Below are 22,698 nucleotides of genomic sequence, written 5' to 3' on the forward strand. Positions count from 1 at the left end.
TTCTACCCAATTAACTCTGTAGGAAAGGATAATATTCACGGAAAGCAGCAAACATCTCACTTTACCCCACGACTTGGTATCACCTGCATATTTAGACAATCAACTTTTAATAGCGTCAACAAGATATAATTTATAATTATTGTAAACTGCAGAGATCAAAAGACTGAGCCTTCAAGGGCACAGTGCTCAGCAAAGTGTAAACTATCCTTAATACCAGTTATTCAGGCAATTTAAACCTTTATCCCAAGGTATCTCACTTTAACCACATATCTTATGAGACAACTTATCAAATGCCGTTTGTAAGTCATGATACAACATCCAGTTCTATTACTCCATTACATAAATCCAGTAAACACACCTTGTTGAAATTACTGCCTTTACTCTCTTTAAACACACTTGAATCATCTATTTTTATACAGACAGCAACACTGCTGTATATCACGTCACTTTGCAACAGTTCACAGCCATGATTCATCTTTGGGGCAAGTCATCAACCAATTTAACTGGCACAAATTTTGCGACTAAATCTGGCAGCAATGTATTTTCATAAGAATGGTTACAGCACCATTCGGCCCGTCGAACCCGTGCCTACTCTCAGCTAGTCCCATTCCCCTGCCCTTTCCCCATAGCCCTGCAAATTTGTTTCATTCAGATGCTTATCCAACTCCCATTTTGCAGGGAGCCTCGAATAAAACCCAAAGGATAATGCTCATCGAGACCATTAGTTTATAGCTTCCAGAGTAAAATAGACAGAATTGCAATCCCAATAGAGGATTTTTAGAAATCCAGAATCCGATGCAACATAAATGGAATTTGACATTCGGTCATTGTAAGCCAGTATCTCTGGCCATTATCAAAAGTGCACCATCGTACTATAGGTCAGTAAACACACAAATGCAGCAGTGGGTTGCTTTTTGTTTCATCAGATTTAAAAGCATTCTAATCACTTTCAAACTGCTAGTTTTTAAAACGCACCCAAATGCACTAAGCTAGAAATGTTCACAACATCTGTAATAGCATCCCATTAACTGCGCACTTCTAAACAAGTTACTATCAGAGGGTTCATTACCAGATCCACGCTGTTGGCTATTTAATCTGAATTGCGGTGCTATAGTTGATGGCTCATTCTCTGACTCTTTTTCCATCAGCTATGTAGTTTCCCAGAACTCTGTCCTCTACCATGTTTTTCCCTCTTCATATCAAATGACATCTTTTAATCATCATCCAACTCCAGCCACTCTTGATTATGCCACTTTACATTCATCAACTTCCTTCAGATCAGTCAGTGCTTACAACCTCTAGTCCTCCCCCAGTACAATGGGGGAAAACAGCCACATCTTGAGCTCCATGCCTGAACAAGCAAAATCTGGCATCCTTCAATTTGTCAGAAACATAGTTAGACTAAATTAAGAAAGCAACAGTTCCCACCTCTTCCCTTTCATGACTCCAACCATGGTCTTTCATCCACTGATATACTCCACCTAACGATCTCCTTCAATCTCAAACATATCTCCCTCCAAAACTGTTTCCGCTTTCATGTTAATTTTCTCAAACTCAACTCGTGACAAAGCCTGTCCCAAGACTTCAATACTGCTCCCATCGCTCTCTCTCTCTCCTGGACAAGATACAATAGAAAGCTCATCTGTCGAGCAATCCTTCACTCACATGCAGTCTCTGTCAATCTTTATTGACTCTTTCCACTCATCAATTTTACTAGGCTCAGCTAGTCTCAACTTTCCTGTGATAACCATTTTACTTCAACTGAAGAAAAAACAATTGACACTTTGAACAACATAAATCTAACACGCGAGGCTAATGAGCAGACAGAGGGACCAGTGTAACCAAAACATGTTAACACTTGAAGCCAAGTAGCGCATGGGTTTATTAAAGGTTGGTGAATGCAGATATACTGTAGAACTACTATTAGGGTTCAGTACTAAATAGAACACGACAAAATCATTTTGGGCTCCTCTGAATATGGAGACTGCCTTGAAGACCAGCTGCCACACTTATAAATGGAAACCAGAAATCCAAACTTTTTAAACTGAATTCCAAATTACTGCAATACTCTTAAGTTAGCACTGAGAATGTGGGGAGTAGAAAATGGGTCTAACTGAAATATTCAAGCGAAATATCTAGCACAGATCAGTGATAAACTTGAACAGATTTACATCATTCCTTTTGCTCTCCCTTTACAATAGATACAGATGCTCAAATCTTGTGCATTTTTTAAATTTTGCACCACAAGAATGTAACACAATAACAGCTAGCTAAGCAGTTAGAAAAAAATCAATTGCAGGTGGAAGTCAATGAAGTGTCAAAAGTACCAAAATGCAAAAGCACCACAAAGCTCAAGGGTTTAAAAGGTACATTGTTTTAACTTCCACATCAGTTACCAAAATCATGTGAAACAATCACTTCTTCATCCCCTCTCTTCTTCCCCACATAGTTACAATAGATCACCCTGTCCCATTCCTGACAAAGGATCCTTCCCCCGGCTCCATCTCAGCAACGTTTTAATCTTCACCATCAGGAGCTACGTTGAGTGCTTCAGAAAGGACTGCACTCCATTCAATTTTGTTTCCAACCACAGATAACACTGTGGACAAACAAATATACCTGTTGGGGAAACTAGAGAGTAAATGTCAGATACACTCCAACACCAGCCTTCTAGATGATCGCAGCATCAACATTTTCGGTACAGGAAAGGCTCACATTTTAATAATGTATTAGTTGGTCTCCGGAGTAGCACAAGTATGCAGCTTTCTAATTAGCTCTGTATACAAGCAACACAGGAGGTTGAAAGTCTCTCGCGCTAACATCAATGGATAGCTGTTTAGCATCTTTGATTGTGTCCTGCATTAAGCACCTTGGTGCTTCACCTTGGGTTCTCAGGAAGGGAAGAGGTAGGGAACAAGTTCAGCCCAGTGACTCCCACACAGAATATTCGATGCAGACTAAATGGCCAGGAAAAGCACTTAATGCCAGTATATCTGCTGGGGGGGGGGGGAGCTAAGATGTTGCAGTAATCCACCTTCTTGTAACTGATGCATCAGCAATAACAGCAGAGGACTACGAGGTGAGCAGTATACCTCATCAACGAGGATGTTGCCAGGACTGGAAAATTTTAGCTATGAGGAAAGATTGGATAGGCTGAGGTTATTTTCTTTGGAACAGAGGCGGCGGAGGGGAGACTTGATTGAAGTGTATAAAATTAGGAGGGACCTAGATAGAGTGGATAGGAAGGACCTATTTCTCTTAGCAGAGAGGTCAATAACCAGGGGGCATAGATTTAAAGTAATTAGTAGAAGGATTAGAGGGGAGTTGGAGAACTTTTTTTCCACCCAGAGGGTGGTGGGGGTCTGGAACTCACTGCCTGAAAGGATGGTAGAGACAGAAACCCTCGTCACATTTAAAAAGTACTTTGATATGCACTTGAAGTGCTGCAACCTCCAGGGCTACGGACCAAGTGCTCGAAAGTGGGATTGGGCTGGATGGCTCTTCGGCCAGCACAGACACGATGGGTCAAATGGTCTCCTTCTATGCCGTAAACTTCTATGATTCTATGACCAGGGAATGACCAACAATGTTACCCTCTTCTAGAGTGGGGTGGGGGGAGTGGAAGAGTAGCAGGGTCTCTCTGGGGTCACGATAGCTCCAAGATGGTAGAACCAAGGTCACAGACTCAGCAAACGAATACCTGAGCCAGGCAAGTGTACATTACTCCAAAGCACTATTGATTATTCTTCTCACTCATGGAACCTAGAGGGGATCACTGGAGGATTCTCTCTGCTCAGATCCCGATTACTCTGCAAGCCAATGCCCAAACAGGACAGAAATTCTAGCTACACACACTGCAGGAAGCTTACCAGTGCTCGGAATCAGCAAACTGCATAGTTGTAGCTGGTTGAATACCAGCAGTACCCATGCACACCATTGGAGGTTACACTGCCAACCTGCACCCAAGCTCTCGAGAATTAGGTAAGTGGGGCATGTTCCTGCAGGGAGAGCGCACATACATTCCAAATCAAGCAAACAAAAATCGACAAGTATAGGTTTCCTAGAGACAGGGAATAGGAGAGAGAGAGACAGGAAATAGGAGACCGATCAGGAGATTCTTGGATGGCTGTACATACATTGCCACAGCAACAGCCACCCTGTTCTGAGATTTTACTTTCCAGTAGTAATCCATCAAAGCTGTTTATACATTATTTTTTAAATGTACACACAAGTTTTAAAAGCCTCCTTATACATCAACATTCTTCCAGTAAATACATTAGAACTCTGACAAGAATGTAACCTTAGAAGATGTCATTATCTAAATCATTGTGATCTTACAGTTCTGTCTCTGTATGAAGGTGGAGAGAGAAAAAGTGTGACATATTTAAAGTGGGGGTTGCACAGCACCATGGCAAATAACCTATTCGACATGGAGCTGTAGGATGCAGGTTTGCCTGATAGCAGTTCACAGCCTTGGGCCTCAAATCAAGGAAGTGCAAAGCAGAGGCATGGTGCTTAGACGTAGAAAGAAAAAGATGATGAGTCATCCTGGGCCATTCTTGCACTCCTCCTAGTACCTGGATGATGAGCAGTATAGGCAGAGGCCAGTGGCAATTCACCCAACCTGTCTCCAACTGTGTCTACAGGGGAGACTGCAAGAAGCCAAAAAGGAAGAAAGCTGAGAAATTACACTACAACAGCAGTGGAAAACCTTATCGGATTTTTGAATAGCTGAGAAATTATTAGATCATCTGCAATTAAAAACACTTTGCAAACGTATACATCATACAGTCAGCAGGACAGTGTGTACAGGATGCAAAGATATTCTCTATTCTCCAAGCACAGGATTCCAAATGCTATATCCTGATGAACTACCTACCTACTCCCCAACTACTACAGGTATTTTTTTTTTCTAATTCGCTCATGGGATGTGGGCGTCACTGGCAAGGCCAGCATTTATTGCCCATTCCTAATTGCCCTCGAGAAGGTGGTGGTGGGCTGCCTTCTTGAACCGCTGCAGTCCGTGTGGTGAAGGCACTCCCACAGTGCTGTTAGGGAGGGAGTTCCAGGATTCTGACCCAGCAACAATGAAGGATCAGCGATATATTTCCAAGTCAGAATGGTGTGTGACCTGGAGGTGATGGTGTTCCCACACACCGGCTGCCGTGGTCCTTCTCGATGGTAGAGGTCGCGGGTTTGGTATCTTTTACTTTATCACCAGAAGTAGCATCTAGATTGTACACTTACTTTTGAAAAGCACAAAAGGGAACCCGCACTGCAGCGTAGGAACACCATAATCTCCAGACATACAAAAGTCACCACCAATAAGCATTTGCTTTGGGGCTCAGCCAGCAAGAATATCTATATACAAGACACCAAAGTCACACAAAAAAAGTTACCCAAGATTAACAAATGAAGGATCTAGCGGCAGCTGATTTTTTTTTACCGTTCATTCTTGGGATGCGGGCGTTGCAGGCTGTCCATCCCAAGTTGCCCTTAAGAAAGTAGTGGTGGGCCACCTTGAACTGCTGCAGTCCATGTGGTAGATATACTCACTCAATGCTGTTGGGTAGAGAGTCCTAGGATTCTGACCCAGCAACAATGAAGGAATGGCGATACATCTCCAAGTCGGGATGGTGTATGATTTGGAGGAGGTGGTGTTCCCACACAACTGCTGCCCTTGTCCTTCTAGGTGGTGGAGGTCACATGTTTGGGAGGTGCTGTCGAAGATGCCATGGTGCCATGCATCCTATAGATAGTACACACTGCAGCCATGGTATGCCAGTGGTGAAGGGAGTGAATGTTCAAACTGTTACTATATTAAATTGTCCAAGATGAACCAATAGGATTGTAGTAACCCCTTTCTGACTACTTACATCTTATTCGGAAACAGCCTCTGCTCTCTAGTTCTTGGGCTAGTGACAAGGTTTACTGGGTACTCTTCTGGTCGGTGGAATTATTTGAAGCATGGTCCTCATACAAGAATACCACCAACTGGCTCGGTTAGTTACAGCTCCAGCCATCCCATAGTTGGGCATTCAGAGTCTTAAGGAGCAAAAACCTAGCTATTCTTGTCAGATGTATCTAGCCCAATAGAAATTATACCTTGACATGCCTGCTCAAATACAGATTCACATACCCTTCACATGCTCCCACCTCTCAAAAGGCAGCAACAGACCTACAATATTTTGACCACAGCCATTTTCCACACATAATCCTGGGCAATGAGCATCAGGAAGCTATTCAACCTGGTTCAGGTGTCTCCACAGCCAACCCCAACCTGGTCCTCAACTAGTGTGCGCAGACAAGCATGACAGGGATACTAGGTGCCAATGTGGAGCAGGAATTTTGAACATAAATACCTCTCTCTTTCTCACTCCTTCCCTCCCTCCCCCAAAGTCTGGAGAGGCTGAAACCAATTGCAGCTCTTCCATCACCACCAAGATCAGCCAAAACAGCATAGCCCCTAGAATCAGGTCATGTGTGATACTTCATCCCAATTCTAGCTATAAAACTACACTGGGGTATTCTCAGTTGATCCACAAGTTCAGTATCCCCTCAGCTAGCCATTGCAAATTTTACATGCTTGATGACTGCCAGAGGTTGAATCTTACATGTTTTATTGTAGCACGAGGTTGAGTATGCGTGATGTGTCGTTGATGTATTGTGCATGAGATCTATCCAAAGAGGTTTCCCAATCCAAGCTGCAGGATCAGTAGTTTCTCCACCCCGTCTGCTTTTGATCTTTCACAACAGGGGCCAGGTCACTGCAGAGCATGCGTCAATGCATTCAACAATCAGAGAAACTGCACACTTCTCTGGTTCATTCCATGTTTAGCATCTTTCCCCACGATATAGAAGCATCATGCAGTAGAGTCTTGGCTCAAACAAGTTACATTTTTCATCCAATATGTCAACTGCTCAGCGATTTTTTTTTTTAAGGTTATATTTCAGCATTTGTGTTTTACTGTAATGATGTCAGCAACATGTTATAGAACAGGATTGAAATGATCAAATCTAAATGTTGCAACAGAACTGCTCCCTGCCAATATGTACCAGATGGTTCAATGACAGTTTTATTCATTGAATTTCTGACAATTGATGCTTGTAATTAAGCGATTGATTTGTCTGCACAACTCGGGAGTGGGGAGCACAGGTTTACTCAGCACTGCCCCACAAAAACAACCCTCACTCAGTACACATACTTCAAAGAGTCAAACTCCCAGAGCTGACCCATCAGTGGCTCCCAGATATTGAGTGGGTACATTTACTTGATCAGAAACATCCTAGATTCAACTCCTGCTCCATGCTGACCCGGCAGATCTTGCTTAGGCTAATGCAGGAGGCACTAGTGGCCTGAACGCCCTCTGGCTCAGAAGGGAGGAACAGATCAGCCAGAATCCTGCTCTTGAAACAGCTTCAGTCACCCCTGCTGGAAGCACCTGGACCTAATAAGGGAAGGTTCTGCCTTGGGCGTGAACTCCCTCTACCCAACCCCACATCCCTTTTTGTCAAATATCCTGCAGAGGCTGTCTGGACTGACTGTGAAAACCACCACTTGACAATGTGCAAAATGGCTACTGACACTCAGAACATGACCCCAACACAACAAGGGAAAAAACACATTTTAGAAATGTCCCAAGCAGCAAAGCTTGTTCCAGGGCGATTCAGGCTCTAGCATTGAGAACATGCCTATTTCCTTTTTTTTTTGCACTCTGAAACCAGAGGGATGGTGCACTTTCACTTTCACACAAGTACAGGTTAGATGATGAGTAAGGCCTTGTACACCATATTCCATCAACTTGCTTAATTAAGCTTTGCCACAGAAAAGCAACCCCAACTGCATGAATGAGAACTTTTCCATTTTCCATACCAGCCAATCTAACAATCTGAATGAGCATGTTAAATCAGGAACACTTCCATACTGAAAGCCGACATCCACTAGAAACTCGGCTGAGACTACCCAAGCTCTGTTTAACCAAGACTTCAACAGCCAGCAGAAAGAGGTGGCCTTCAACATGCTTTTGGATCTACATCAGGTTCCTACGGTGAAAGGGCATGCCAACTCACTGCACCTCCGTCTTTTTTTATTGGGTGCACGAGCTCGCTTAAGAGGGAGCACAGGCTAGATGAGTAAATAAATGGCACAGAAAGAGAGCCTTGGACATTACTTTTGAGAAATTCTAGAAGTGCCAGACATTTCACAGCCCCCCAAAATCCCTGATTTAGCAAGTGCTGGCTTCAAATTGCAAGAGGTACTGTCCCAAAGATGGCTTTCCCAGACAGGAAAAGCAATGCGTGAAATTTTGTCAGTGATGAAATGGCAGCTATTATGTTCCCGCACGGTAATCTCGTTTTAAAGTGGTCATTAAATGTTATGACTGAATTGCTAAAACACCAAAAAAAATACTAGTTTCAACTCAATCAGGTTGAAACACACTGCAGAAGTAAATGCCCCCACTGCACACACATGGGTCACCCACCTTCCACTGTCACAAAGCACTAAGTCAATTGGCTACCGAGGAGCCTATTGGGAGGATTTTATAGATGTTAGTCTGATGTGCTTATGCATTATGCTATAAAACAAGAAGCACTTCTTCCTCAACAGATACAAAAATAGGACAAGAAAAAAAAAATGCAGAGTCCAGGATGCTTCATTAGAACTGACTTATACGGAGGTGTAGGAAGAGACGACACCATACTGTAGCTTACAGGTTACAGAGAATCCTTATTCATGGAGTGGGCAGGGAAAAGTACAAAGCATTCTCTGAAGAGATCCACATCCATCAGGGAAGTGGGAAACAGGCATACAAAAAGGGCTTGTGACACATGGTGGCTGCGGGGAGGGGGCGAGAAGACAGAAGAGACAGAAAGAGAAAAATAACAAGGTGGAGCGCTCCATTACACCAGGATGCAATGGATATTTGCACATTTCACTTGCATAAAAATATAAAATCAGTAAAGTTCCCTGCTTGGGGCTAGGTACTGCAACAGTGCAGTGGAGATAAAAGCAACGCGCACAGTGCTATTAATTTATACTTGTACAGAACCTAATGTTACTAAAAGTTTACAGTCACATGCATCTAGAAAGTTCTAAAAATTCTTAGACGTTTTTTCACTATTGGTGCATTCTTGGAACAAGTCAGTATAGATTACATTTCAACTTCCTGGTAATGTTGAACTAGCGAATACTAATCAGCCCTAGTATATCTGTGTATCCTTCCCTATACTACGTGGGCAAGAATTCTTTCCAAATGCATCCCTATGGTGCGACAGCAAACGAGTTCCCTGGAAGTATGTTATCCTGCATACACATTGATAATTACACATCACCTCTCCTACACTTTCATTTACCAGAATAAGGCGGTGCCTTTTTATAAGGTTGCGTGATCCAATAGTGCAAGGGTCACTTATCTTTCTGTTTTTACACACAACCCCTCCTGAACCATCCCGTGCGCAGATCCAACCCCGTTATATCCCAACACAAGTTCTCCTCGCCTTACTGTGAGCACGTTGCGCTCCTGTAAGCTGGTCCCCGTAGGACAGACATTCTGGGGAACCACATAATGGATAGCACCCTTTACTGTACTACTGCTCCGAACACACATTCTAACTTACCAACTGCACCAACCCATCTTATTCTGAGGGGATGTATTCCTGTCGAGCCTAGTGCCGGGTTGATGAGGGTCGGTCCGTGGTGCCAGAGTAGAAATTTGCCTCGCCTTGTTGTGCTGCGCGCAAGCCAGCACAAGAAGGGCAGTCTGACCACAACACTGCGAATAGCCGTGTCTTGCTGATGTATAGAGCACTGCCAGTCACCAAATGCAGAAAAGGGGGGCCAGACATCCCAAGATCACCGTTCTATAGAAACCTACTACTATTCTTGAACTACCTCTTGAACTCCTCCAGTTTTTGACTTCTTACCATTCCAAGAATCAATCACTTAGTGCAAAAAAAAATGCTTCCGGACATCAGTCCCAACCTGACATTTTATCAATTTGCAACCTTGTCAGGATCCAAATTGAAACTACGCATTAACCGTCTACATTTTAATATAATTTACTTCCATCCCCCCTCATTCATCATCTTCACGTTTTTCTAACCTCTGCTCATAATTCAGCCCTGTTACATGAAAGATCAGCTTTATGGGCCTTTCACTGTGCCAGTGAGAGGCTCCCCCTGTATCTCTGCCCCTCACTGTACAAGTGACAGAGTTCACCCATGTACCGCCCCCGTAACTCTGCCCCTCACTGTGCCAGTCAGAGGCTTCCCCTGGATCTACCCCCCACTGTGCCAGTGAGAGCCACCAAATGCATGTCTGCCCTTGTGCTAGTCAGGCACCCCCCATGTCTCCACCCACTGTGCCAGCAAGAGGCTCCCCCTGTATACGAGTCCACCCATGTCCCTCCCCCTGTAACTCTGCCCCTCTTGCGTCAGTGAGGCACCAAATTGATTTCTGCCCATGCTAGTGAGGTACCCACGATATATCTGCCCATCACTGTGCCAGTGAGAGGCTCCCCCTGCATCCGTCCCAGCGCCTCTCCCTGCATCCGTCCCAGCGCCTCTCCCTGCATCCCTCCCAGCGAGAGCGCCTCTCCCAGCATCCCTCCCAGCGAGAGCGCCTCTCCCAGCATCCCTCCCAGCATCCCTCCCAGCGAGAGCGCCTCTCCCTGCATCCCTCCCAGCGAGAGCGCCTCTCCCTGCATCCCTCCCAGCATCCCTCCCAGCGAGAGCGCCTCTCCCTGCATCCCTCCCAGCGAGAGCGCCTCTCCCTGCATCCCTCCCAGCGAGAGCGCCTCTCCCTGCATCCCTCCCAGCGAGAGCGCCTCTCCCTGCATCCCTCCCAGCGAGAGCGCCTCTCCCTGCATCCCTCCCAGCGAGAGCGCCTCTCCCTGCATCCCTCCCAGCGAGAGCGCCTCTCCCTGCATCCCTCCCAGCGAGAGCGCCTCTCCCTGCATCCCTCCCAGCGAGAGCGCCTCTCCCTGCATCCCTCCCAGCGAGAGCGCCTCTCCCTGCATCCCTCCCAGCGAGAGCGCCTCTCCCTGCATCCCTCCCAGCGAGAGCCTTCCCCCTGCAACTGTCCCAGCGAGAGCCTCGCCCTGCATCAGTCCCAGTGAGAGCCTCGCCCTGCATCAGTCCCAGAGCCTCGCCCTGCATCAGTCCCAGTGAGAGCCTCCCCCTGCATCAGTCCCAGTGAGAGCCTCTCCCTGTATCCCTCCCAGAGAGCCTCCCCCTGCATCAGTCCCAGTGAGAGCCTCCCCCTGCATCAGTCCCAGTGAGAGCCTCTCCCTGTATCCCTCCCAGTGAGAGCCTCCCCCTGCATCCCTCCCAGCGAGAGCGCCTCTCCCTGCATCCCTCCCAGCGAGAGCCTTCCCCCTGCAACTGTCCCAGCGAGAGCCTCGCCCTGCATCAGTCCCAGTGAGAGCCTCGCCCTGCATCAGTCCCAGAGAGCCTCGCCCTGCATCAGTCCCAGTGAGAGCCTCCCCCTGCATCAGTCCCAGTGAGAGCCTCTCCCTGTATCCCTCCCAGAGAGCCTCCCCCTGCATCAGTCCCAGTGAGAGCCTCCCCCTGCATCAGTCCCAGTGAGAGCCTCTCCCTGTATCCCTCCCAGTGAGAGCCTCCCCCTACATCCCTCCTAGTGAGAGCCTCCCCCTGCATCCCTCCCAGAGAGCCTCCCCCTGCATCAGTCCCAGTGAGAGCCTCCCCCTGCACCAGTCGCAGTGAGAGCCTCCCCCTGCATCCCTCCCAGTGAGAGCCTCCCCCTGCATCCCTCCCAGTGAGAGCCTCCCCCTGCATCCCTCCCAGAGAGCCTCTCCCTGCATCCCTCCCAGAGAGAGCCTCCCCCTGCATCAGTCCCAGTGAGAGCCTCCCCCTGCATCAGTCCCAGTGAGAGCCTCCCCCTGCATCAGTCCCAGTGAGAGCCTCCCCCTGCATCAGTCCCAGCGAGAGCCTCCCCCTGCATCAGTCCCAGCGAGAGCCTCCCCCTGCATCAGTCCCAGCGAGAGCCTCCCCCTGCATCAGTCCCAGCGAGAGCCTCCCCCTGTATCAGTCCCAGCGAGAGCCTCTCCCTGTATCCCTCCCAGTGAGAGCCTCTCCCTGCCCATTACTGTGCCAGTGAGTGGCTCTCCCTGTACCGGTGTAAGAAGCTCCCTCTCTCTCCCTCGCTGTCCCAGTGAGAAAGGCTCCCCCCCCCGTGCGAGGCTGCCCTTATAGGCGAACCCCTACCGCCCCAGCCCGGCCCTTACCTTCCTTTTCCTGCTCTCCGCAGTCCCGCTCCACACAAAGCACTGGTAAATCACTCGCAGGCTCTGCTTCCAATTGTCCGCCTTAAAACTGTTCACATGGGAGCACCCGGCCGGACTCATGACAGGAGCCGCACCACAAGCGCTGCCGCCACCGCGCAATCTCGGGCCGCAAGCTGTCCCTGCGTCGCCGCCTCCGCCGCTTTCCGCCCCCAAAAGCGCCGCCGCCGCGGCTCCGATTATTTATATGATGAAGAAAAAGCCCATAGTGTCGGCAAAGGATGATGGTCGTCAGGCGATAGCGCCGCGGGGGGAGGGGAGCAAACGCGCCGCACTAGCGGAAGTCCCGCCCACTCCCTCAGCCACCCCACCCACCTCCATTGGCCGAACGCCTGTGCCCCTCGGCCACACACGCCTCCGATTGGTCCAGGGAGCTGTCCGTCACTCGAGCTGTCCCGGTCCGGCTCGCACCGCGGGGGGAGGGGAGCAAACTCGCCGCGCTGCCGGAAGTACCACCCATTCCCCTCCCGCCCCACCCCCCCGTTGTGATTGGTCAGACGCCTGTCCCTTTCGGCCAGACGCTCCTCCGATTGGTCAGTGAAGCTGCCCATCAGCCGTCGGGGGGGGGGGAGGAGGAGACGGTTGAGCCGTTTTTGAATGGCGTGAGCGCGCTACTTCCGGTTCCTGTTGCCAAGGGTTTCCTGCCGGCGGTAGGGCCGAGGCTGGCGACCAGAGCCCCGGTCTCGGAGTTTCGGGGCCTTGCCCGCCCTCCCCGGACAAATCACATCCTAGCCCCCCCTCTAACTACCTCGGGGCCTCGGCAATTAATCACCATCCCGCTTCTTCTCCCACCATTATGACTGGTTGCTGCGGCGACCCGGTCCCGGCCGGCGCCGCCGGATTTGCCCCCGTTGCTTCCTCCGCCGCCGCACTGCAGGCCTCGGTGTACCTGAGCACCTCGCTACCTCCCGGAATCTTCCTGTCTCTCTGGTTGGCCTGAAGCTGCTGCAGGGACCAGGATCTGGCATTTTGCGACCTGTGCGCCCCCCCTCCTCAAACCTTTTTTTTAACTGTTTTATTCTTTAAATTGCCCCATTGCATCTCCGCCCTGATTTGTATTGGTGTTTCCTTCCAGCAGTTTTATCTGAAAGAATGGATGGGACTTTCATTCATTTATATAGCACCTTTTCCTAACATCAGGACGTCCCCGAAACGCTGTACAGCCAATGAAGTGCTTTTGAAGTGTAATCACTTATCATGTAGGAATCACAGCAGCCAATTTGTGCACAGCAAGCTCCCACAAATAGCAATGAGATAACGATCAAATAACCTGGTTTTAGGTGTTTAGGCGGAGGGCTAATTATTAGCCAGGACAGCAGGGAGAACTCCCCTGCTCTTTGAATACAGCCATGGAATATTTTATTCTGAGAGAGCAGCTGGGGCCTTGGTTTAACATCTCATCCGAAAGACGACACCTCCAACAGTGCAGCAACCCCCTCAGTACTGCGCCGGAGTGTCAGCCTGGACTATGTACTTAAATCTCTGGAGTGGGGCCTGAACTTCCAACCTTCTGAGCCAGAGGCAAGAGTGCTACCCACTGAGCCATGGATCTGCTTATAATACAGCTTCCCCTTCAAGTTTACTGCACAACTAGTGTATGTGGACCCATGGCCAATATGAACTACCATGAGATGGTCCGCTGCCATCAACTGATTTCATTCAGAACCAAGTATGCATATGAATTTGACAGAGCAATACCAGTGATTGACCTTCTGTCAAGTTTAAAGCTTGCCCAAAATGCTTTTTTTTAAAGCAGCTCCAGTTTCAAGGTTGCACTTGCTGTTTCTGTTAAATAAATCCTGTTCTGCATGGTGCATAATTTTGTCCACTGGGAGATATTTACATATCTTCTTGCCTCTCAGATTTGTAGAGAAATGGCTCATGTTGGCAACTTGCCGCACAACCAATTCCTTATTTTCTTCACTCAGTGAGGGGAGGAATTGCAGGATAATCCTGCATCTTCTGCTGGCTCAACAAAATCTTCCCTTCCTCTTCCCTCGCCATCCCATAGGTGGGGATGTTAACTTTGGAGAAAGCTAATGAGCTGTGTGAAATGACTGGTAGAAGAGTTAAATCAGAAGTTAACGGTATTGAATGGTGCTGGAAAAGTCTTGGGTGGCCGCGAGTTGAGGTAGAGATTTTTAGCACATCAAATGTTCTGCCGTTCAATAAGATCATGGCTGATCTAAGACCTCCACTCCACTTTCACACCCGATCCCCATATTCCTTGATTCCCCTAGAGTCCAAAAATCTTATCTATCTCAGCCTTGAATATACTCAACAACTGAGCATCCACAGCCCTTTGGGGTAGAGAATTCCAAAGATTCACAACTCTCTGATTTTGTGATTACTGTGAGTTTGGGGAGGGACCTGATTATAACACAGGACAATATAGAAATAGGGAATGGTCTACTCCTGTTCCTATGTTCCTAGAAATAGGAATAGAAAGATTTAACATTCCTTTTGTATACCACCTTGTAACACCTCAGGAATAAGATAAGATGCCTGACATACAATGAATCACTTTCAGATGTAGTGGCTGCTGTCATGTAGGCAAAGGAAAATTCCAAACACGAAGAACAGCCGTGTTCCAATCATGAAGACCGTTACTCACCAGCAACTAAGTCGTGAGCAAGTTATACAATCCTTCACAAGTGAGCATGGAGTGTTTGACAGCTTCATAAACAGTGTCCCACAATGTATATGTGGGACTTTTGTGTTCGCAAGAATGGAGTGGAGGTTTCACCTTGGTACTGTATGGTGATTTTTTTTCTGTAGATGCGTTAGAGGCAGTCGCAGCAAGGGGGTGGTTTCCATGGTTACAGCTACCATTCAATGACCATGTAAGGAAGCACATGACTGCTTCAGATTTTTTTCAAACTATTGGTTTGTGTACAAGAAAGTAGTCCTAGCTTTAGTATCATATTGACGAGACAATCTCCATAGATGAGATAAGAAGTATGCATTGAATCCTAAACATTGTATAAAGAGCGTTGTCAATTTTCGAAATTCTGCCTTTTTATGGGACAGTTTAATTGATGGAGCCACTGGTACCTGAGTGGTTGAGTCTCACAGGAAACATCCAAATCTGTGGGAGTAGTGCAGAGAAAGGCCACAAGGCTGATGGTCCTTAGTCTCAGAGGACTGTGTTGTCCAGATAGGTTAAGAGAACCTGACATTCTACAACCTCGAAAGGAGGTGTCAGAGAGGATGTCTTATAGCAGTGCATAACATACCAAATGGAATGGAAAAGGTTCATTCAAAGCACTGTTTCAAGTTAAAGCATGACTGTAGGACAAGGGAACATAAAAAAAAAGAAACAACTTGCATTTATACAGCGCCTTTCACAATCTCAGGATGCCCAAATACTCTTTACAGCCAATGAAGTACTTTTGAAGTGTAGTCACTGTTGTAATGTAGGAAACGCGGCAACCAATTTGCGCGCACCAAGGTCCCACAAACAGCAATGTGTTAATGACCAGATAATCTGTTTTTTAGTGATATTGGTTGAGGGATAAATATTAGCCAGAAAACCGGGGAGAACTCCCCGCTACTCTTCTTCGAAATAGTGCCATGGGATGTTTTACGTCCACCTGAGAGGTCAGACGGGGACTCGGTTTAACGTCTCATCCGAAAGATGGCACCTCCAACAGTATAGCACTCCCTCAGTTCTGCACTAGAGTGTCAGCTTAGGTTTTGTGCTCAAGTCTCTGGAGTGAGACTTGAACATAAGTGCCAATTGGTAAAAGGCAAGTTCAGGACTGATGTTGGGAAGCACTTCAGACAAAGAGCATTTAATACCTGGGATGGTTTCCCAGATTGGGTAGCAGAGGCAAATACTTTGGAGTCATTCAATGGGCAGTTGGATGCTACGACAGAGAGACAGTAGGTTTCTGTGCAAGGATGAGCCAAATGGCCTTCCTCATTTTTTTTTCCATTCATGGGATGTGGGCGTCGCTAGCAAGGCCAGCGTTTATTGCTCATCCCTAATTGCCCTTGAGAAGATGGTGGTGAGCCACCTTCTTGAACTGCTTGAACATATAAATTGGCCAGAAAAAGCAGCAAACCTGAGGATTGGGAGCAGTTTAGGATTCAGCAAAGGAGGACAAAGGGATTAATTAAGAGGGGGAAATAGAATATGAGAGTAAGTTTGCAGGGAACATAAAAACTGACTGTAAAAGCTTCTATAGCTATCTGAAGAGAAAAAGATTGGGGAAGTCAAGTGTAGGTCCATTGCAGTCAGAATCAGGGGAATTTATAATGGGGAACAAAGAAATGGCAGACCAATTAAATACATACTTTGGTTCTGTCTTCACAAAGCAGGACACAAATAACCTCCCAGAGATGTCGGGGAACACAGGGTCTAATGAGAGGGAGGAATTGAATTAAATCAGTATTTGTAGGGAAATGGTGTTAGGGAAATTGACGGCATTGAAGGCCGATAAATCCCCAGGGCCTGATAATCTACATCCGAGGGTACTTAAGGAAGTGGCCGTAGAAATAGTAGATGCATTGCTGGTCATCTTCCAAAATTCTATAGACTCTGGAACAGTTCCCATGGATTGGAGGGTAGCTAATGTAACCCCACTATTTAAAAAAGGTGGTAGAGAGAAAATGGGGAATTATAGACCGGTAAGCCTGACATCGGTAGTGGGGAAAATGCTAGAGTCCATTATAAAAGATGTAATAGCACAGCACTTGGAAAACAGTGACAGGATCGGACAAAGTCAACATGGATTTACAAAAGGTAAATCATGCTTGACTAATCTACTGGAATTTTTTGAGGATGTAACTGGTGGAATAGATAAGGGAGAACCAGTGGATGTGGTGTATTTGGACTTTCAGAAGGCTTTCGATAAGGTCCCACATAAGAGATTGGCATGCAAAGTTAAAGCACATGGGATTGGGGATAAGGTACTGACTTGGATAGAGAACTGGTTGGCAGACAGGAAGCAAAGAGTTGGAATAAATGGGTCTTTTTCCGAGTGGCAGGCAGTGACTAGCAGGGATCGGTGCTAGGACCCCAACTATTCACAATATATATTAATGATCTAGACAAGGGAACTAGATGTAATATCTCCAAATTTGCAGACGACTCAAAGCTGGGTGGGCGTGTGTGCTGTGAGGAGGATGCAGAGAAACTCCAGTATGATTTGGATAGGTTGGGTGATTGGGCAGATGCAGTATAATGTGGATAAATGCGAGGTTATCCACTTTGGTGGCAAAAACAGGAAGACAGATTATTATCTGAATGGCAATAGATTGGGAAAAGGGGAAGTGCAACGAGACCTGGGTATCCTTGTGCACCAGTCGCTGAAGGTAAGCATGCAGGTGCAGCAGGCGGTTAAGAAGGCAAATGGTATGTTGGCCTTCATAACGAGAGGATTCGAGTACAGGAGCAAGGATGTCTTGCTGCAGTTGTACATGGCCTTGGTGAGACCATACCTTGAGTAATGTGTGCAGTTTTGGTCGCCTTATCTGAGGAAGAATGTTCTTGCCATGGAGGGAGTTCAGTGAAGATTCACCAGACTGATACCTGGGATGGCAGGAATGACGTATGAAGAGAGATTGGGTCGATTGGGCTTATATTCGCTAGAGTTTAGAAGAATGAGAGGGGATCTCATTGAAACTTATAAAATTCTAACAGGACTAGACAGACTAGATGCAGGAAGGATGTTCCCGATGGCGGGGGAGTCCAGAACCAGGGGTCACAGTCTAAGGATAAGGGGTAAGCCATTTAGGACTGAGATAAGGAGGAATTTCTTCACCCAGAGAGTGGTGAACCTGTGGAATTCTCTACCACAGAAGGCAGTTGAGGCCAACTTATTAAATATATTCAAGAAGGAGTTAGATATATTTCTTAAGGCCAAAGGGATATGGGGAGAAAGCAGGGACAGGGTACTGAATTTGGATGATCTGCCATGATCTCATTAAATGGCGGAACTGGCTCGAGGGGCCGAATGGCCTACTCCTGCTCCTATCTTCTATGTTTCTATGCTGCAGTCCGTGTGGTGAAGATATTCCCACAGTGCGATGAGGTAGGTCCAGGATTTTGACCAAGCGACGATGAAGAATCGGTGATATATTTACAAGTCAGGATGGAGTGTGACTTGGAGGGGAACTTGGAGGTGGTGGTGTTCCCATGCGCCTGCTGCCCTTGTCCTTCCAGGTGGAAGAGGTCACGGGTTTGGGAGGTGCTGCCGAAGCAGCCTTGGCGAGTTGCTGCAGTGCATCTTGTAGCTGGTGCACATTGCAGCCACGGTACGCCGGTGGTGGAGGGAGTGAATGTTTAAGGTGGTGGATGGGGTGCCAATCAATCGGGTTGCTTTGTCCTGGATGGTGTTGAGCTTCTTGAGTGTTGTTGGAGTTGCACTCATCCAGGCAAGTGGAGAGTATTCCATCACACTCCTTACTTGTGCTTTGTAGATGGTGGAAAGGCTTTGGGGAGTCAGGAGGTGAGACAGCCGCCACAGAATACCTAGCCTCTGACCTGCTCTTGTTGCCACAGTATTTATGTAGCTGGTCCAGTTAAGTTTCTGGTCAATTGTGACCCCCAGGACGTTGATGGTGGGGGATTCGGCAATGGTAATGCCGTTGAATGTCAAGGGGTGGTGGTTAGACTCTCGCTTGTTGGAGATAGTCATTGCCTGGCGCGAATGTTACCTGCCACTTATCAGCCCAGGCCTGAATGTCGCCCAGGTCTTGTTGCATGCGGGCATGGACTGCTTCATTATCTGAGGAGTTGTGAATGGCTCTGAACACTGTGCAGTCATCGGTGAACATCCCCATTTCTGACCTTATGTTGGAGGGAAGGTCATTGATGAAGCAGCTGAAGATGGTTGGGCCTAGGACACTGCCCTGGGGAACTTCTGCAGCGATGTCCTGGGGCTGTGATGATTGACCTCCAACCAGCACAACTATCTTCCTTTGTGCTAGGTATGACTCCAGCCAGTGGAGAGTTTTCCCCCCCCGATTCAGTTTTACTTGGATTCCTTCATGCCACACTTGGTCAAATGCTGCCTTGATGTCAAGGGAAGTCACTCTCACCTCACCTCTGGAATTCAGCTCCATTGTCCATGTTTGGACCAAGGCTGTAATGAGTTCGGGAGCCGAGTGGTCTTGGCGGAACCCAAACTGGGAATCAGTGAGCAAGTTATTGGTGAGTAAGTGTCGCTTGATAGCACTGTCGATGACACCTTCCATCACTTTGCTGATGATTGAGAGTAGACTGATGGGGCGGTAATTGGCTGGATTGGATTTGTTCTGCTTTTTGTAGACAGGACATACCTGGGCAGTTTTCCACATTGTCGGATAGATGCCAGTGTTGTAGCTGTACTGGAACAGCTTGGCTAGAGGCGCGGCTAGTTCTGGAGCACAAGTCTTCAACACGACAGCTGGGATGTTGTAGGGGCCCATAGCCTTTGCTGTATCCAGTGCGCTCAGCCGTTTCTTGATATCACGTGGAGTGAATCGAATTGGCTGAAGACTGGCTTCTGTGATGGTGGGGACCTCAGGAAGAGGCCGATATGGATCCATACCTTTGCGATGTGCATTAATACTAAGGAAAGGGCAAGTCTGCAACAAGGAAAAGTGGGGCGTGAGGTAAAAAGAAAAACAAATGGGGGGAAATAAAACTGAAGAGCTAAGTATTGTGTACACATGTTCAGAACATGTGAAACAAACGGTAATTGGAAACCTAGATGCTAAATGAAAAGTGTAATGCAATAGGAATAACAGTGCCTAAGGTGACCAAGGACATTGAGCAGATCAAAACAGAGACGCGTGGAGCCTACAGAAGGGATAGGATAGAACACTGCATAGAAAGAAATTATATGAGTAACCTGGGAGATGCAGCATAAACAAAATGGATTGAGGTCATTGATGCAAAAGAAAGTCATTGTTGGATGTTGGACAAGGAACAAGAGAAGATGAAATATGTTTAACAGATCAGGAAGGGTTGTAAACAGGCTAAAATATAAAAAGGAGAATCTCCACTATCCATTTAAGATGTAGGAAAACAGTGGAAGAAAAGTTAAGGTGTAGTGTTGGTTTCTTGAGGTAGTGCAGGATTGCTTCCCTACTCAATTTGCCAAAGAGTGAATGCAGGTGAAGGTTATTCTAGATGTAACCTTTAGTAATGGTTAATAACCAGGGGTCATAGATTAAAAGTAATTGGTAGAAGGTTCAGAGGGGAATTGAGGAGAATGTTTTTCACCTAGCGGGTGGTGAGGGTCTGGAAAGTTTTGAAAAAGGGTTTCGACCCGAAACGTCAACTCAAATTTCTCTCCACGGATGTTGCCTGACCTGCTGAGTTTTTCCAGCATTTTCTGTTGTTATTTCCTATAAAGATAGATCCTTTTCCGCCATTCTTTCGCTCTTTCACTCTCGCTCCACCAAGATCGACTTTACAAGAAGTACCAGAGGAAGAAGCCGCTAAGCGGAGCGATCGAGACTGACTGTGTGTGGTGGTAAGCATGGTCTCGAGTGTCCTAAGCCAGTAACCCGATATCCCAGGCGAGCTGGGTGAGCTGTAAGGGCTCAGAGTTTTTCTGAGAAGTGAAGTTTTTGGGCTATTCCGGGGTGGAAGCTTCGTTGGGTTCAGCCAGGCGAAGGGGCTTATGCGACTGGGTAATCCGTTGGTAGGGGTGGAGTTAGAGTCCACCATAGCAACAAGGGAATTACTGCATGTTATAGTCTTCTTCTTCTTCTTCTTCTTCTTAGGCAGTCCCTCGGAACCGAGGATGACTTGCTTCCACATTAAAAATGAGCTCGCATGTGACTGATTAGTCCAATGCGGGACCTACAGTCTCTGTCACAGATGGGGCAGACGGTGGTTGAAGGGGGCGGGTGGGTGGGGTGCTTGGGTTGACGTGCGCTCCTTGCGCTGCCTGCGCTTGGCTTCCGCTTGCTCCCGGCAAAGAGACTCAAGGTGTTCGGCGCCTTCCCGGATGCTTCTCCAGTTATAGTCCCCAGTTGTGTATTGTATGTACAGTATGTTGTTTGTAACCTGGATCTTATTCTCCACAGAGACAGTGATTTCGTTTAGTAGTGCATGTTTTAGCCAGTGTATGTTAGACCAAATAAATATAAGTGCGATTTTTTCAGCGAAGCATTCTTGTCCATGACTTATTCCATTTACACTCTGAATAATAATTCTCGGGTATAGAACTTTCGTAAGGCGGGGGCGATTCGAACCGTCCATCTAGCAATTGGGCTAGGATCAAAACCGCTTACAGAACTAGTCTGATAACCCAGCTCATTAACATCCCCAAGGATCAATCGCTGGACCTTTGTTATTCACAATGTATATCAATCATTTGAAAGTGGCAATCGAGAGAAAACTTTGCCAAAACTCCAAAATGGGAGGGTGCAGAGAATCAAGAGCAGGCTGATCAGGTGCAGTGGGGAGTTGGATTTAAATATTGCAAATGAAATTCACTGTCAACTAATGAAAGTTTAATAATGCCAAGGCTCAGAAACCCTGAGCCTTATAACCCTAAATCTGATCATCCTCAATCTAATAACTCTGATCCTCATACTCCAGAATCTGACTACCCACAACCTGATATTCATGAGGCTGGTAACCTTGTGCCCAAATACCCTGAACCTAATAACTCTAAGCCTGATACCGATGAGCCTAATATGCCTAACTAATGGTAGCACTCTCACCTCCCAGTCAGCAGGTCATGAATTCAAGGTTGACACTCCCTGTGCAGTACTGAGGGAGTGCCACACTGTTGGAGATGGCGTCTCTTGGATGAGATGTTAAACCAAGGCCCTGCCTGTCCTCAGGTGGACGTAAAAGATCCCACGGGCACTGTCAGAAAAAGAACAGGTGAGTTCTCCCCGGTGTCCTGGCCAAAAGTTAACCTTCAACCAACGTCACTTAAAAAAAACAGGTTATCTGGTCATTATTTCATTGTTGTTTGTGGGATCTTGCTGTGTGCAAATTGGCTGCTGTGTTTCCTACATTACAACAGTGACTACACTTCAAAAGTAATTCATTGGCTGTAAAGTGCTTTGGGACGTCCTGAGGTCATGAAAGGCGCTATATAAGTATAGTAGCTGAAGTGCCCGGCGGTGCCGAGGCTTTTTCGAGGGCATGTTGTTGTTGGAAGAGAGAGAGAGAGCGACTGGGGGGAAGAGAGAGAGCGACTGGGGGGAAGAGAGAGAGAGCGACTGGGGGGAAGAGAGGGCGGGGAGGGAGAGGGTGGGGAGGGGGAGAGGGCGGGGAGGGGGAGAGGGCGGGGGGGAGGGCGGGGAGGGGGGAGGGGAGGGGAGGAGGGCGGGGAGAGCGGGGAGGAGGGAGGGGAGGAGGGGAGGAGAGCGGGGAGGGAGGAGGGGAGGGAGGGGGGGAGGAGGGCGGGGAGGGAGGGGGGGAGGAGGGCGGGGAGGA

General features: G+C 47.4%; 1 protein-coding gene across 3 annotated transcripts in view; it reads right to left on the reverse strand.

Moving 5' to 3' along the window:
* usp22 (ubiquitin specific peptidase 22) overlaps window positions 1-12,549 on the reverse strand; it is a 98,411-nt gene extending 85,862 nt beyond the window's left edge. Inside the window, exon 1 of one of the 3 annotated variants that reach the window (XM_086000171.1) lies at window positions 12,246-12,549. In XM_086000171.1, coding sequence (XP_085856297.1) covers window positions 12,246-12,365 — 120 coding nt within the window. In that variant the 5' untranslated portion in view covers window positions 12,366-12,549. The remainder of the gene's footprint in view (window positions 1-12,245) is intronic. The other 2 variants (XM_086000172.1, XM_086000173.1) reach the window with 2 other exon arrangements.
* Between the last annotated feature and the right edge of the window lie 10,149 nt (window positions 12,550-22,698).

This window comes from Somniosus microcephalus, chromosome 11, assembly GCF_052327205.1.
Source record: "Somniosus microcephalus isolate GS21.2 chromosome 11, FLI_Smic_1.0, whole genome shotgun sequence".
In the NCBI taxonomy this organism is placed as follows: Eukaryota; Metazoa; Chordata; class Chondrichthyes; order Squaliformes; family Somniosidae; genus Somniosus; species Somniosus microcephalus.